This window comes from Carcharodon carcharias, chromosome 12 (assembly GCF_017639515.1).
Source record: "Carcharodon carcharias isolate sCarCar2 chromosome 12, sCarCar2.pri, whole genome shotgun sequence".
NCBI lineage: Eukaryota > Metazoa > Chordata > Chondrichthyes > Lamniformes > Lamnidae > Carcharodon > Carcharodon carcharias.
Genome location: NC_054478.1, coordinates 86,796,941 through 86,814,797, shown reverse-complemented (window position 1 = coordinate 86,814,797; position 17,857 = coordinate 86,796,941). Strand labels below are relative to the sequence as shown.

Sequence of the window (17,857 nt, the reverse complement as noted above, 5' to 3'; positions counted from 1 at the left end):
TAATGCATGCATGGGAAACATGCCGGATTGCTGGCAGGTGGGCTCAGATTTTCCCGCCACGCCATGACCTCAGTGCTTCCTTGCTCCAGGCGTCATATTTAATACGCACCAGAGCACAGCTTACTTCATGTCTAAAGACCAGGGCTGCTCCAGGCGACAGATGGTCCCGAAAGCAAAGAAGATGGCAGCCCCCAAATTTAGTGATGCCTCTCTGTGGCATCTGCTGAATACAGTGGAAGCCCACCCTGAACCCCACTACTCCCACTCTGGATGAAGACCAGCTACCAAACTCACGAATCCAATATGGGAGGCGGTGGCAGCATGGTGGGTGTCAATGCGCTTCAAAAGAGGATAGCCACTCAGTGCCACAAGAGGATGAATGATCTCTTCCATTCTGCCAGGATAAGCTATTCTTCCCATCGCTCTCAACTCACACACTCACAAACATCCAATCATACATCCACAGGGTTAGCACTCACATGCAGCTCAATGGATATTACCGCTCACTCTCTCACAAACACTCTCATCTCACCTGACCATCATGTCCTCATGCCGTCCATGGCACCACTCGCACGCCACACATGCCAGACATCCTTCTCATCTGCCCCAGCAGGCATCTTGCTTACACTCTCTCCATCTGTCTCCATGCAGGATAAGCTAGCCCACAACAAGAGGGAAACGTCTCTCATTCGGGAAGATGAATGCCTGACATCAAGTTCCTCACGGCCTTTGGAAACAGAGCCATCCAGCCGGCTGGCGAGGATATGAACCATTCCTGTGCAGACAGTGAGGTCAGTGGCACTCAACCAAGTGAAGATCCAGCACTGCACCATCCATCAGACAACCATGCTGTGAGTGATGTCTCCTACTTCACAGGCCCCTGCCATGGACTAATTATCTCTTTTCTCTTGCAGGCACATCTGGGAAGCAACCATGGGTGGCCAGGAGCCAGGTCATCACCCCCAGCCCTGAGGACCCCACAGAAGAGGAGTTCGCAGACACCGATTTTGAACACCCATCATAGTGCTCACCCACACCCTCCACCAGCACAGAGAGACACACCACGGTGGGAACTAGCTCCAGATTCGCTTGGGGTCACAATCTGGTGTGCACCCTATCTGATCCACAGCAGGCAGAGGCAGGAAAACCCAAGGGTGCTGGCACTCAGAGGACAGCTGGAGGCCAGAAATCTGCTGAGTCCAAGTTAGATGATGAGCCTCTGGACTAGGTTCTACCTCAGTTGCTGGAGCTGCAAAGACAAGCTCGGGAACATCAGGATGGGCTGTTTGCTGTAATCCTCAGATTGTAAAGCATGATGGAGGAGTCCGTCTGCCTTCAGCCTGAGGTGGTAGCGCCAGCATGCCAACGCACCGAAGGCAACACTGGTAGGATGGTGGCCGCCATGGAGACCTTGGTCCGGGGCATTGGTCCTGTTCTGCTGTATGCACTGAACTCCATCAGTGAGGCACTCGCTGGCATCCATCAGTGTAAATGTGACAGGGGCAGGTCATCTCGAGCTCATTCCAGCTGCCAGTTCCACTCAAGGAGTCAGCCAGAGGCCCTTGGGCACCCAAGGGGAGGAGGAGCAGCAGGTGCACACCCCAGGGCCATCCACCCAGGTGACTCCAGGAACGTCCAGCCCACTCAATTCCCCTGTTGCTATGAGTCTCCGCAGGCCGAGGAGGGTGCCACTGCCACATAGCAGGAGCACAAAAGCAGGCCAAGGTCCTCCAGCTCTCGGCCCTCCAGAGGACGCCTGCCAAGGTCATCACAGCAGGCTGCCTCCACTTCCGCTGTGGATGTCAAGGGAGCATCAAGATGTAGCTGCAGAATTAGGAAGGTTAAGAAGATGTAACATTCTTTGTTCCAAACAAATAAACTAAATTAACAAATCAAGGGACAAAGTAAAAGGCAGCCCCTTAAAGGGAAACTGCAAAAACAAAAGACAAAATGAAAAGGAAACTTAGCAACATTAAATCAATATGTGATTAAAGTGATAAAACACCCCAGTCCCCGCGGTGCCCACTAAGCATGGAAGGCCTCGACGGTGCTGGCAGACACCGCATGCTCCCTCTCCAGGGACACCAGACTGCGAATATAGCCGCAGAGAAGCAGACAGTCGGTCGGATGACCTCCTCGATCGCCCGTTGCCTGGACCTGTTAATGACCAACTTGGCCAGGCCCAGGAGCAGGTTCATGAGGAGGTCCACCTCCCTCCTGGCCCACTCCACATCGGGTGTCTGTATATCTGGAACATGGGGCTGAAGTGCAAACAAAACAACAATAAAAGGCTTTTCAAAAAACAAAAATGGGGTTGCAGCCTACAACAACTAATGTATACATGATCCACAGCCTCCACAAAGCCGCAAAAGATGCAGGTGTAACTCTTTCAGAGTCAAACAATTAAACTAAATTAACAAAATGAGGGATAAAGTAAACACAGCCCCTAAGTTATGGTAGCTGTAAAACCAAAGACGAAGTTTAAAGAAAACTTACAAACATCAAATCAAAATGTGATTAAAGGGGTCGATAAAACACCCCAGTCTCCGCGGTGCCCACCGAGCACGGAAGGCCTCGAGAGTGCCGGCAGACACCACATGCTCCCTCTCTAGGGATACCCGGCCGCGAACGTAGCCGCGGAAGAGGGGCAAACAGTCGGGCCGGACAACCCCCTCGATCGCCCGCTGCCTGGACCTGTTAATAGCCAACTTGGCCAGGCCCAGGAGCAGGTTCACGAGGAGGTCCTCCTCCTTCCCAGCCCCCCTCCGCACCGGGTGTCCATAGATCAGGACCGTGGGACTGAAGAGCAAAGGAAACAGTAATAAAAAGTTTTTAAATTACTGAAAAGGGAGTGCAGCCTACAACACCCTATATAAACATGGTCCACGGACACCACAGGGCCACAAAAGGTGCAGGTGTAACTCTTTTAGAGTTAAAACACTTAAACTAAATTAACAAAATGAAAGACAAATCAGGCACAGCCCCTAATTCAGGTCAGCTGTAAAACTAAGGACAAAGTTTAAAGGAAACTTACAAATTTTAAACCAAAATGTGATTAAGGGGGTCAATAAAACACCCCAGTCCCCGCGGTGCCCACCAAGCATGGAAGGCCTCGAGAGTGCCAGCAGACACCGCGTGCTCCCTCTCCAGGGACACCCGGCCGCCAACGTAGCCGTGGAAGAGGGGCAAACAGTCGGGCGGGACTCCCCCGTTGATTGCCCGCTGCCTGGACCTGTTAATGGCCAACTTGGCCAGGCCCAGGAGCAGGTTCACAAGGAGGTCCTCCTCCTTCCCGACCCCCTTCCGCACCGGGTGTCCGAAGGTGCAGGTGTAGTTGCACAGCCTGGGCATGGGTGGTAATCACTTGTACATGATGTTTACTATTGTAAATAAACTCCCACAAATATCTCCTTGCCTCCTTGTTCTGATGGGCAGTGTTCATGTCATTCAGATGTGAAACCTTGGTTCCTGCAAAAGATTGAGGCAAGTGTCTCAGTCCAGACCCTCTTCCCCGTGCTTTGTGCAGCCTTCAGAGCAAAGTTATTGTCCAGCTTCACAGCCATGTAACACATCAGTGATGCCTGAACATTGATGGTGCTTGTCATTGCTGCCATAATGTCGTGGGCAGGCGTCACAGAGTTCTGTGATTTTCTCTGTGTGCTTTCAGCACCTTTGAGGTGGGGCTGGCCCCCATCTCTTCAGTATCTGTGACCGGTGATGGTGTGGTCCTAAAGGGGACAGGTAATGAAGGCTGCCATAGGATCATGTGCTGTTAAAGTATCACTGCTGTGTCTCCATGATACACATGGCGCAAGTGAGCTGCCTTCATCTAGACAGGAGTCAGACGTTCACAGATGCAATGTGAAGATCTATGGAGTGTTCTCATTGCATGTTGTCATCATCCTCCTGGAACCTGGTGACTATTTGGGCCTCCCCTGAGTGTCCATGACATGAGCCTGAGCACTGAGGGTATGTGCGCTGCCATCAGCCACACAGGTGTCAGACATTCACAGATGCAAGATGAGGATCTCAGGAGCATCCTTACCACATGTCGTCATCATCCTTCACAAAGCTTGAGGTTATTAGGACCTCACAAATGTGCCTGCCTCATCTGGCCATTGTGACAGCCTCATCGCTGGCATCCTCACCTTTCAGGACCTCATCATCCTCAACCCCTTCGACGTCCTCCTCATCGGAGCAGATATGCTGCTTCTCCATCTCCTCCTCAGCCAGATCCTCTCACAGTTGCAGCACCAGCTGTGTAGCACGCAACAAGCTATGATGATGCATGACGCCCCCTGGGGACTGTATTGCAGGGCTCCACCGGAACCTCGTTTTCAAGATGCCAATCGTGTGCTCCACCAATGTCTGGGTTGTGGCATGAGTTTTATTATACTGTCACCCTGCTGCAGTCTGAGGACACCATATGGACATCATCAGACGCATCCTCTGCGGGTAGTCCTTGTCCCCGAGGAACCAACCCTGCAGCCTTTGTGGACCCTGAAAGATGTCACGGATCTGAGACCTGCTGAGGATGTACGAGTCATGGGTGCCTCTGGAGTATGGTGTTCAGACCTGTAGGATACATTTGTTGTGGTCACAGACCAGCTGAACATTCAGCGAGTGGAAGCCCTTGCGGTTCACATACTGGAGAGCTTCATGCCACGGATGTGAGTGCAGTCAATGGCAGCTTGCACCTATGGAAAACCAGAGACCTCCTGGATGTACTTATGGGTGAAGGCTTGTGAGATCCTGCACGAGGATCGTCCATAGGACATCAAAGAAGAGGCACCACAGCTTTGGTGGGGGCACAGGCAAGTCACTTTCTCCCAGTTGGCTTTCCTGCACAGGTCACCCGTGGAGCCCTGGGAGGAGCCACTGGCATAAAAATTGAGCGCCATGGTCACTTTCACTGGCACTGGCAGTAGATGCCCCCCAAATCCCTGTGGCTCCACATCCCGCAGAAGGTGGCAAATGTGAGTAACCAGTTCCCTAGACATGCGCAGTCTTTGGCAACTCACTCAGCTGCAGGAATGACAAGCGCTATATATAGGCCCTGGATCTAGCAAGGCGCTTACGAGCGATGGCTCGCTGTGGATCTTCAACTTCATTTTGAGGGAGGTGCTGCTCCGTTTGCTGAGCCCGACACCTTCGTTGCAATCTTCTCCTTCTTCTCTGCTCCCTGTAAGCCATGGGGCGTACAGCCAGATCACCAGGCTCCATGATCCTGATGTTTTCCTCATGTAGTATCAAAGAGAGTGATGTGAAAGTTAGCAAATGTCTTCAAAGGACCTCTCTTGGTTAAGTCTTTAGGCCCTTTCACGTATGTTGGAGAGTGCTTGCCATCACTTGGATGGCCAGTGTTTAGTGTACTTCATGACTGTCAAAAACCCCACCCACCTCCTCCCCACTTCACTTGACCAATTGGCGACAACTTCAGCCAACTGACTGCATGCTGTGCTGTCAGCTCAGGCGCAGGCATTATCCTAACCCCCACTGTAAGGCTGTGCTGTTAATTTGAACCATAATGGATACTGGTCCAAACCTAAATAAAGACATTGTAAGGGGCTCTGAGCACCTCCGTCAGTGACTGTTCCATGCCCAACTTTCGCAAGGGGATTCTATAACTTGTCTAATTGTTCTGCTGCCCCCTAAAATTCATATTTGCAGACTGCACCCAAGGGGTGAAAGGTTCTGGATCACTTGGCAGCATTTTCATGCTTTTGCGGTGCTTGAGTGGGCTGAAATGCTTCACAGGCCCGACTCCAGACATGTCACTGGAGCTTCAGCTGAACGGTCTCAGCTGTGGAAGAATGCTCACTTTTGACAAACTTTTCCAAGCGCATAGCTGTTTCCCTCCTCCCACCACCAACCCCACCCCCCTGCCTGCCCCCCTTCGCCCCCACTCCCAGCATGTGCTTGTGCACTTCCATCAATCTGTGCTGCCTTGCCCCTTCCCTGGCCCCACCTACACTGCAGCTCTTGACCTGCCACTGCACTGAAAGCCAGCCAGGAGAAAGTGACTTGCCTGTGCCCCCAACAAAGCTGTGGTGCCTCTTCTTTGATGTCTTATGGGCGATCCTCATGAGCACCGCTGCACAAGGTTGTGTGCACTCACCTCCGCATCCCCTCAAAGTTCAGCTCACCAGGCGCACACCTTTTAAAGTAAATCGTATATCTCGCCATTCTGAAGTCACGCTGACGTGGGAATTAAATCTGATGTGGGTGGACGATTCCGGCATTCAAGTACAATAATGAGATGCAAATGTATTAAAATTAATTTCCCAACGTTGGACAACAGGAAATGCGGCCATCCGCTGACAGGGGGAGGGACAATCACATCCTGGATTTACGTCGCTGGGAAACATGACTAGGGCTATCTTGTAATATTTTCCGCTCATGCCACCAAATACACCCACCGCAAACGGGAGTGGAAAATTCCAGTTATAGCCTGGCCCTAGACTCTGCAGCTTCCCAGGGGAAACAGCCTATCTGCACCCTCCCTGTCAAGTCCTCTAAGAATTTTATATGTTTCAATCAGATCACCTCTTATTCTACTCATTATACTCGATTTCTTCCCATAGTTCAACATTCTCATCACAAAATCAATTTAATGAACCACATTGCAACCGCTCTAGGAAAAGCATATCCTTTCTTAGGCACGAGACCAAGCGCAGAATTTTCCGGTAGGCATACGGGAGGGGCGGGCCCGGCCCGACACACCGACATGTAAAATGACGTGTGATGACGTCGGGTGTGCGTCCCAATATCGTTGCGCGCCATCACGATATTTCGTTCAGCGAGTGCGCGCCGCAGTCGGTTGTGCGCCCGCCAAAATGTAAACGACCCATTAGGGCCATTAAGAAATTAATTAAAGCACTTGTGAACACTTCTCGTCCAACCTTAAGGTTGGCAGATAGGCAGAAAGTCCAAGAGACCTTCGCATTTTTCAGGAAACTTCATCCACGAGTGGGATGAGGTTTCCTGAAGTTTTTATTAAATAAATAAATAAATTTTCATAAAGTTAAAAACACGTCCCAAATCATGTTTAAATAAATTTTTTAAATAATTTATTCAACCTTATAATATCCATTCAATCTCCCTGAGGCAGCTCTGTACCTCAGGGAGATTGCTGCGCTGTATCGCAGTGCTGACCCCAACTCTCCCTCTTCCCCCTGCCTGCACAGATAGTGCTAAGTGCTACTGGCTGCATATTACGCTGGGTGGGCATTAGTTGGCCCGCCCATATAAAATGACAGCAATCAGCTCTGCACCCGCCCCCGCCCACTCCCACCCAGCCTGACCACCCACCATAGGAAAAATCTTGGCACAAATCTGTACACAATACTTCAGGTGTGGTCTCGTTAAAGCCCTATATAAATGCAACAAGATATCCTTACTCTTGTACTCCAAATGCGTTGATATAAAGGCTAATACGCCATTTGTCTTCCTAAATGCTTGCTGTACCTGCATGTTAACTTTCTGTTACTTATGTTCAAGGACACCAAAATCCCTCTGAATCACAATTTGTGCTTGTATTTCACCTTGTTAAAAGCATTTTACTTTTCTATTCTTTCTTCCAAAGTGGATAATATCATATTTCCAACATTATGCTCCCTATTTGCCACCTATTTCCCCACTCACTTAACCTCTCTCTATTCCTTTGCAGCCTCTTTGATTCTTCTTCACCACTTACTTTCCCACCTAACTTTGTACTGTCACCAAGCTCGAATACATTTGGTCCCCATATCTAAGTCATTGATCAGACATTGTAAATAACTGAGGCCCAAGCTCTGATCTTTGCAGTACCTTACCTGCACTGTCAGCCAACCCCATTTGACACATTGCCCCAGATCATTTGGTCTCCAGATCGTCAGAGACTGGACATAGCCACAAGATGCACCATGGGACCTCTCAGAAGTCTCAGCGCACTGACTCTGTGGAAATTGCCCAGGAAGGAACTCCCCTGCACCCCGGACCCTCCAAAAAATCCTCCAACTCTGAGTTAGAGTCAGAGACTTCAGACGGTTCCAAGTTACTTACCTGAATAGTTACCCAAGAAATGTTAGATGGAAAAATCCTATTCTAACTCCTAGGTAACTATGCAACTGCCCCCATAACTAGCCCCTCGAACCCCTGACTATATTCCCAACTTCCCCCCAACCCCAAGACACCCTGACCTGACTTGACTAGCTCCCACCACCCAACTCCCCCCCAACCCCACCTCCCCCCGCACACAATCTGACTAGCCCCACCACTCAACTAGCCCCTACTGCCACCCCCCGCCCTGACTCCCCAGCTCCCTCCCGACCCAACCTGACTAGTTCCCACCACCCGACTCCCCCCATGATCCCCATCCTCCCCCGACTCCCCCTGACCTGACTGGACCCAACCTCACCTACCCGACCCATCCTACCCAGCTGCCACCCCACCCAGCTCCCACCCTACCCAGCTGCCACCCTACTGAAAAGCTGTTTAAATGTCCCAAAGCTTTATTGTGTGTGTTCGTGAACACATACCAGAATACATCTGTAAAGAGGGGTCATGTCTTCTGCACAGATTCCCTTCACTGATGTCTCTGAGGTTTCCTGTGCTGGCTGAGTTTTTCAGGATCTTCCAAAGGAAGACTGGCCAGGAAAATTGGAGGAAGATAAGTGGGTACTTTTTTATCTGATCAGGGTCAGAAATTGTTGGGACATTCATTTCCACTTCCTGTCTTCTGTCCATTAACCAATTGTCAATCCAAGCTAATATGCTACCCCCAACCCCATGAGATCTAATCTCGTGTAACAACCGTATTGAGTATCGCCCTATAAGGCCCAATTTCACTCACCTTTATTCAAAGCTGAAGGATCCAATTGTTCTAGTTTTCTCATTGCTCAGTACTTTGATACAAGAAATTCATCTTTTTGTAGAGTACCAAGAAGGCATAAATTTAGGAAAATGACAAAAGAATTAAAGGTGATTTTAGGATTTCTACTTCTTGCAGGCAGTTAGAGTGTGGAATTCTATTGAATTCTGTTGAAGCTGAGTCACTAAGTATAGTTAAAATGAAATGAGATAGCTGCTCGAAAAAGAGTATTAGAGTATGAGGAGTGAATAATATCATGTATGGGAGTAAAACTTGATGGGTGAACTGTGGCTTTCCTATGCTATAACATTCCATGCTCCTGTATATTTGTGAGATTTGAAATTGCTTTTAAAAACATGTCCTTGGTCACTTAAGACTGTGCTAAAAGTCTTTGCCTTTATACAGAAAACCCTTTCATATATAATATTTATTTGTTAATTTTGGGACGTCCTTAAAAATAAATGTGGCATTATTGAAATGGTGCTGGATGTTGCTTCACTTAAAAAGTGCACTTTTTACTTCAGGTACAAGAATGGACAGAAGCTGACAACAGATCAGCATTTAAAAATTTCAAACAAGGAAGGCAAACACATTCTTTTCATTGACAAGGTGTCTGATAAAGATGCTGGCATTTATGTTGTACGAGCTAATAATTCTAATGGTACTATCAGTTCCAGTGCTATCCTTCAAGTACAAGGTAATTGCAGTCTCAGATGTTTCCACACTGGTGATATAGATTGGTTCACCTGTCTTGGTTTGTTGGGTATGCTATACATTAGTTTGTTTCTTATGTATATGCTGTTAATCTAACCATTGCAAATATATATCACTGTTCCTGCCACTTAGCTGATATCACTGTCTGTTCTGTAATATCTGCACTTATCACAAGCAATATTATTGTGCAATTTTTCTGATAACTTTAGTAATATGTTTTTGTTGCTGACCTGTTCAGGAATTGCCATTTAAAGAAATAGTAAAGTAAAGACTGTTGCTCATTTCAGGCACAAAATGAATATGTTGGAAATACTGATATTATAATTTACTATCACCATTAAAATACCTCTTTAGTAATTGAACAACACTAACTAGAATGTTGTTTGTAATCAATAACATAAATATAGAAGTGGGAATGAGCACAGGAAAAATATTTATAAAAGACTGAAAAAGGATGATGACTTGGCCTTTTTTCATTGCTATCTTTAAAATGTTCATAGAGAAACATTTCTGAAAATGATTTACAATCAAACATGGACTCTTTATTTTCAATGGCAGTTCTGGCTATTCAGCAGTTAATATTTTTGAAATGGAGGCATTGCAAAAACATGTCAAAATGGTAAATGAATGAGTGGCATAGTGGTATGGCATGCTGGCAATTGGACATGTATGATATGTATTGATTCTCTGCACGATCAATTCCCTGTCTCAAAGAAGTCTGTAAGTGAAGGTAACGAGGAGAGGCCGGGCACTGTCCAACAATGAAAGAGAGAAAATCAGAGGGAAATAGTCCCAGATGGTATCTTCTGGGTGATAACTTCCTAGTTGACAAGCACAAGGCAGCATTGGCCAAGATTGGCCCACACTCAGTCAGAGAATAGTCCATTGAATGGTATATCTAGCAGTTTGAATGGATAAGGAACGTAGAAGTATCACACAGTTTTAAAAAAGCTTGCAGATAAAATGAGCATTGTTATAATAATGTCTATTTGACCACAAACAAGGACTCATTATGGTTAGTAGATCTCAATCATTCTTCTTAATATTTTCTCTCCGGATCATTTTAAAACTACGATGGGGAATTTTTAGAAGTGAATTTTGAAAAATAATTTTGTAATTATGGAAACAGTATGTATTAATGATGAATTACATTTCACTGTTTTACTTGTACAATTATGCCAACAAATCACTAATTACAATGTATTGATAACACGTGATTAATTATATTTGTCTTTCTTCATACTATTATAAACATTTGGAATTGAGTATATTTCATTATCACTACCTACTTTTGATTCTTCCCTATGATACAAATGAAATCCATATTGCTGAAAGGTGTACGCGTGCAGTAAAACACTGTTCAGTCAAACTGATCAAGAATCAGTGAGGCTGCAGCTATATGTTGACTGAGATGCATGGAACACAATGCCTATGGATGACTGAGCCATGTTGTAGGTCACGCTGGGGTCAATCACAAGCGAATATTGTGCACACTTTCCTCCTGGGCAGTTCATTTTTAAAGCTAGGAGAAAATGGGTCAGAGAGTCGATTCTCTCAATATTTCCCATAATGCCTAAAGGACCAGTTGAGCACCTTCTTAATGTGGTTTCATATCATGTGTCATAAAACTGCTAGTGTGAGCCTCACAACACTTATAGAATCATAGAATCGTTTTAGTTTGCTTGGAAGTCAAGTTGTCAATTGAGTGAGCCATGCTGTATTTTTCATATTAACTCATAACTGAAACCACACATACAGGTGGAATTAAAACTGCACCGTGAAACATTTAGGATAAACAGAAGACTTTTTACTCACTATACTGTGTATGTACAGTGTATTGGAGATGAATCAGGTTCACAAGGAGATTTAGATACAAGGTGGCTGCATCGTACATGTTTTGTAGCAAAACATAAAACTGATTAGCAATGTAAAATTTAGTTATGCATTGCTAAATGTTGACAGTTTAAATATAACTTATCTTGTAGTAAATCAATGGCTGTTATGCTGCGTAGTGTCAAATACATCAGAAGAAATGTAAATGAAATAAAATGCAATGTGGGAAGAATAATAATTTCTTTCAGTTAAAAATGATTGATGAGGTCAAAGAACTTATTCATAATCACAAACCAAAATTGAAACAGAAAAGGAGCACATAAAACAATCCCCTCGAAATCATCTTTAATATAGCATAGAAACATCAATTGCAAATTTTGGGGGCTACTGTGGTAAACATGTGGCCCACGTATTTCAGAGTCAATGGGAGGAATTTTTCCAGGCCCTTTGAAATAGGTTTGGAGATGGGCGGTTGGGGTGGCAAAGAGAGGGGAAGCAAATTTGTGAAGAAAAATGCACTGGGCCAGTTTGCCAATGATTTCCTGCCTGTCACCGCTTTTCCCAGCAGCAGGCTGTGTACAATGCTGGTAACCCACGTATCAGTGGCAGGAAGCCAAATAATGTAGTTAGGGGATCCATTTCCAGTAATTTTCCCAGCACAAGGCAGTTTTGCCAATGTTGCAAGGGACCCCGCTATGTCAGAACCCTGGCAACTCAGAGAAGGCAACTGCCACTCCCAAGACATTGATAGCGCCCCCATTGCGTTCCTGCCACTCCTGCTGCTTGCCTCTTAGCAGTGCTCTCACTGGCGACACAGTGAAGGCTACCAGTTGCTCTTGCAATGGATCACACTGAATCCACTTCCCTCTTCTGGAACATACCCATCATTCCTAATTAGATGGCGCGGCAGGAAGTGGGTTTTTAATTGGTTGGCTCACGTAAGATCATGCCTGAAGTCTCACTGCTGCAAATGGGGTCACGTTGGCCATGAAATTTTTAAAGTCCAGAAAATTCAAGTCCATTGGGAATGCTGAATAATATACTATTGAAAATAATAATTGAATGTCGAAAAGTTATAACCTGTTTGTCTCTGCCTATTTACTATGGCTATTGTTCCTCTTAACTTTCCTCTCTTGTTCCTCCTAAAACATCCTATACCAGCTCCTACCTCCCTATATCAAAATAAAAGAAACTATGATGACAGCGGTCCCAAAGAAAAAATAAACCCTTCAACCCTTTTACAAGTAAAAAGACTTTCCCTTGAATCAGAACCCAACTTAACACATAGAATCAGAGAATCATAGGAATTTACAGCACAGCACAGCGCAGCCATTGCCCCTTTGTGGCAGAATTTAATGTCCCAGCCCCCTCCCAGGGAGGGGGCTGGGAGGTGGGAGGGGCCATTTAATCGCACAGAAAATGGGGTGGAGACCTTGAAGCCTTCCCAGCTCCCCCATTGCCCCGATTAAGTCAGGAGTTGGGAAAGTCAATGTCGGCCTTCTTGCCAAGAAGTCAATTTAGTCCCTTAAGTGGCCAATTAATTGGGGGCCTGCATCAAATGGGGCAGTTTGCCAGGTACACCCAGTGGGCCTGCCTCAGCTTGGAGAGGGGTCCCTTCTGCTCAGCCACCCTGTACATCAGAGGGCCCCATGATGGCAAGGCCTGCCCCTATAGTGTGGCATCACGCCAACCCATTTCCCCCACTGATTGCCAGGGCCTCTCTGACTGGCCCTGATCAGCCCCACTTACCTGGTTCCAGGACCTCCATGCATAGTTGTGGTGGCACTGTTGGGTATGAAGATCTGCTAGCCCTCTGATTAGCCAGAAGCTCTAGGAGGTGGGATCCTCATGCTGATGGCCCCAGCAATCCTGACAGCAGGCAACTAAGTGACTGATTGGAATTTAATCTCATCAGGGCTCCTAGAAACGACAACAGAAGCATTGCCACCCCCCAGCATTGAATTCAGCCTATCATGCCTATGCAGCCAAAAATAATTATCCAGCCTATACCTTATTTTCCAGCTCTTGGACAATGCCCTCATAGTTACAGCACTTCAAGAGCATATCCGAGCACTTTTTAAATTAATTGGGGGTTTCTGCCTGTTGTGTTTTACTGCGGGGTCGCTTTGCTTGCGATCTGGTTGCACGCTTATCTGTCGGTGTTTGTGTCGATAACAATATACTACAGGTGCAGAGGCCAAGATGAAATAAAGCACATGCTATTTATTTACACAGACAACAGAGCACTAACATCATTTGTGCTTCTCCAACCAGACCCTACTCTAGACAAACTTTAACATTGTAGCCCACGCAACACAGCTATTGGGTCTTATAGTCACATGGTTAATCTGCTCACATTCTCTTAAAGGTGTATTGCACCTCAGATTACCACATCCCTCCCCCCTTTACTTGAAAGTACAATTTACAATATATTAACTATTTACATAAATACACTATTTACAAATTCAGTCTCTCAGGAGGCTTTTTCAAACATGTCGGCCATTGTATTTCTACAACTTTGAATGGTTTATCTGAGGCCTCCCTCTCAGGAGTTATCCATCCACTAGGCTCCCCAGTAGGAACCTGTAAGTTTGTGTCTTCGATTTTCTCAAGCTCACCAGATCCTACAGGTACTTCTAAACTAAGGGGAGTTCCTTCTACCTGTGATGCAGATTCCAACAGGAAGGTATGGCGCATCTTTTCTTGTGGATCTGTTTCCCTTCTCCTGAGGTGATTTACATGTCTCCTGATTATCTGACCTTCAGCTGGTATGTGGTAGGGCATGGGTCCCGTCACTGCACTGACTTCACTTGATAGCCATTTGGGCCCATCCCCAAAGTTCTTTGCAAAAACTGCATCTCCTACAGTGAAGTTTCTTTCATGACTGTGGTAATGGTGTTCATTTTTCTGGGCCTCCTGACTTCTCTCTACCCTCCCTCCTAAATTTAGCCTTATGAGATTCAAATGTGTCCTGAGGCATCTATTAATTAATAACTCTGCGGGGGCAACACCCATGGTCGTGTGTGGCGTAGCCCTATAGCTGAGCAGGAAACGTGATAATTTAGTTGCTATAGAGTCTCCATCTAGTTTTTTCATTCTGCCTGTTAGATCTGAACTGTCCTCTCAGCCAACCCATTTGACGCAGGGTGGTATGGCAAGGTCTTAACATGTGTTATGTCATTGAGACTTGCAAATCTTTGGAATTCCCTGCTGGTGAATGCCATTCTATTATCAGACACTATTATCTCTGGTAAACAGTGTATCACAAAACTCAGACACAATCTGTCTATGGTGGCTGCAGATGTGGATGATCTCACCTCGCATACATCCATCCTTTTGGAATGAGCGTCGATAAGTAAGAGGCACATTGTGCCCAAAAAATGCCCCACGTAGTCAACACGGAGGCAGACCCATGGCCTTCCTGGCCATTCCCAGGGGTGCAGTGGAGCAAAAGGGGGCAATTTCTGCATCTGTTGGCATTGCATGCAGCTTTTTGCCATGTTTTCAATTTCAGTGTCCATCCCTGGCCACCATAAGTAGCTGCACACCAACATTTTCATTCTGGAAATGCCAGGGTGAGTGCTATGCAATTCTGTCAATAATAGTTGTCCTCCTCTCAGAGGTACAATGACTCTCGCTCCTCACAGTAAGATTCTATTCTGGCAAGTGAGCTCGTATCTCCTGTTAAAATCAGGCTTCATTTCGTCTGACTTTAGCTCGTTAGACCATCCCCACAAGACTTGTTCCCTGACATGCGACAAAACTGGTTCTGTCTATTCTCTGATCAGTTTGACATTCACTGGTGACAAATCCAGAAACTTTAATAACAAGACAAGTTCTTGAGGGATGGGGGCGTTCACTTTGCTGTCCTTTAGAGGTAATCAGCTCAGCGCGTCGGCACTGGCAATCTGGCTTCCCAGCCAATGGATACAAGTATATTCGTAAGCAGCTAGAATCAGCGCCCACCTCTGGATGCGTGCTGAGGCAATTGGGGGCATCGCCTTATCTTCCCCAAACAAGCCTAGTAGTGGCTTGCAATCAGCTACAATGGCGACGTGGCAACCATGGATGGATTGGTGGAACTTCTTAACACCAAATACAATGGATAAGCTTTCTTTCTCTATTTGTGAGTATCTTTGCTCTGCCACACAGAGTGGTCTTGAGATGCAGCCAATGGGCCACGGTTAAAATCAATTCCTCCTTTGGTTGAAATGTACCATCAGGGCTGATGAATGTGGCAACTGCTTTACTGGCGTAAAAGCCTGTTGTTGTGGAGCTTGCCAAGTCCACCTGCAGTTTTTCTTGTAAATGGAGCCAGTACTGTTGACAAATTTGGGAGAAAGCGACCGTAGTAGTTAACCATTCCAAAGAAGGGCTTAAGTTCTGTAGCATTTTTCTGGGCTGGATCCTAACGAGTAGCTCTCATCTTGTCTTCTACTGAGCGAAGGCCCTGAAAGTCAACCTTATGACCCAGGTAAATCACTTCTTTTGCTTGGAAGATACATTTTTCCATTTTCAAGCGTACTCTGACTTGTGAGAAATGCTTCAATACCTTTTCCAAGTTAGCCACGTGTTCTCCATCAGTTAGTCCTGTTACTAGGACATCATCACGATAAACCATCACATGGGGTAGACCTTGAAGTAAATTTTCCATAGTCCGTTAGAAAATGGCACAAGCCAATGAGACTCCGACGTGTAATCTGGTATACTGGTATATCCCCCTATGTGTGTTGATAGTCACAAAATCCCGAGAGGCCTTTTCTAGCTCAACTTGCGAAGCGTGGCTCATGTCGAGTTTTGTATATGCGAGTCCCCCTGCCAGCTTGGAGTATAGTTCATCAGTTTTTGGTATAGGGTGCCTGTCAAGTCTGACCATTTTGTAAACAGTCAACTTGTAGTCCCCGCATATTCGCACACTCTAGTCACTCTGGGTGCTGCTTATTCGGAAAATTGTACAAATCGTAAGACTCCCAATCTTTCCAGCCTGTCCAGTTCAACATCTACTTTTTCTTGTAAATGCATAGGGGGCTGGCCTTGCCTTCAAGTATCTGGGGCTTGCCCCAGGATCCATGTTGATTTTAACTTGCAGTCCCTGAATCTTCCCTGAACACAGAGGCATATTTCTGTAATAATTCTTTCAGATCTTTCGTTCTGAGTTGAAAAATCTCAGTCCACTCCAACTTTATTTCCTTAAGCCAGTTCCGACCAAGTAGAGTTGGACCCTCCCCTGCTACCATTCGCAGGGGTAGACTAGCAGACTGGCTCCTATATTGTACTGGAACCTTGCATATATCCCTTACTCGTATGTCTTTGCCAGTATACGTCTTTAATTTAGCATTTGAATTTTCCAACTTTAGTGAGTGGCCTCCTCCATTCAAAGACTTAAACATTGTTCCCCTATAACTGTCGTGGATGCACCTGTATCCACTTGCATTCGGATGGGTTTTCTGCTCACTTTCTACTGTCATGTAGATTGGCTATTTTATGCATTTTTAAGTTGTGTAGCAAGTAAATATCTGACTCTGTTTCTTCTGGTTCCTCCACTTTATGAATTTCGCGACTTCTGCCTTTTTGTTTGAAATTTTGCCCCAATCTGTCTTTGCAATATCGCATAATGTGCCCATTGCGTTGGCTGTAGAAGCACTCAGTTCTTTTAAATTACCATTTATTTGCAGGCTTCTGGTTCCATTTCTGCTATTGTTAATGTAGGTTTGATCCGTTAAACCATTGCTTTTTGCTGGTCAGTTAAAGGTGGCTGTTTCCCACCTTTCTGCAGAGCCCTGCACTTCCACACCATTTCTAGCCAGTTCCTCCTTCCCAACGTGATGTTGGTGCCATTTTGTGCTCCCTTAATTGCTTCTCAACCCCTGACTGCACTTCCCATTGCGAGTGCCAACTCTGGCCTTGTTGCTAAATTTGTTTCTGATAACAACCTTTTTTGAATGGCATCTTCGTTAATCCTACATACTAATTGCCAATGTATAAATAATCACACTGAAAAGCAATCATCTTGTTAAAGACAATGGCTAGTAAAACAGGTGATGGGCATTGATTATCCCATCTAAACAAAATAAAAAATACAGCTGGAATACTTTGTGTGGAAGCTACTTGGAAGTCAGCACTGAGGAGTTGTCTTGAAAATAAATCAGCTTGAACTAATAGATCAGCCTGAATTAATTGTTCCACCACAACCTCTTATTGTGAGTAACATGGTAGCAAAGAATGAACTTTAAGCTTTGCTGATTGATTGCTGTATATGAGCTTTCTGTCTCAGTCCTCTGAGGGAAAAGAAGTGTGCTGTTGCTAACAATTTAAGTTATGGAATGGCGGAAGAACGGTGCAAAATTACAAGCTTTGATTATCTATCAATTTTCTCTGAATCTGAACCTTATCAGCAATGGAAGGCTGAAGTTGAAATGTGGACCTGTGTAACTGCTATACCCTGGATGAAGCAAGGTA

At 45.8% G+C, this 17,857-nt stretch overlaps 1 protein-coding gene across 1 annotated transcript in view; it reads left to right on the top strand.

Moving 5' to 3' along the window:
- The window catches only part of ttn.1 (titin, tandem duplicate 1), a 685,821-nt gene that overhangs the window by 237,865 nt on the left and 430,099 nt on the right, over positions 1–17,857 (top strand). Inside the window, exon 25 of the mRNA XM_041201521.1 lies at positions 9,376–9,548. Within this exon, the coding sequence (XP_041057455.1) occupies positions 9,376–9,548 (173 nt within the window). The remainder of the gene's footprint in view (positions 1–9,375; positions 9,549–17,857) is intronic.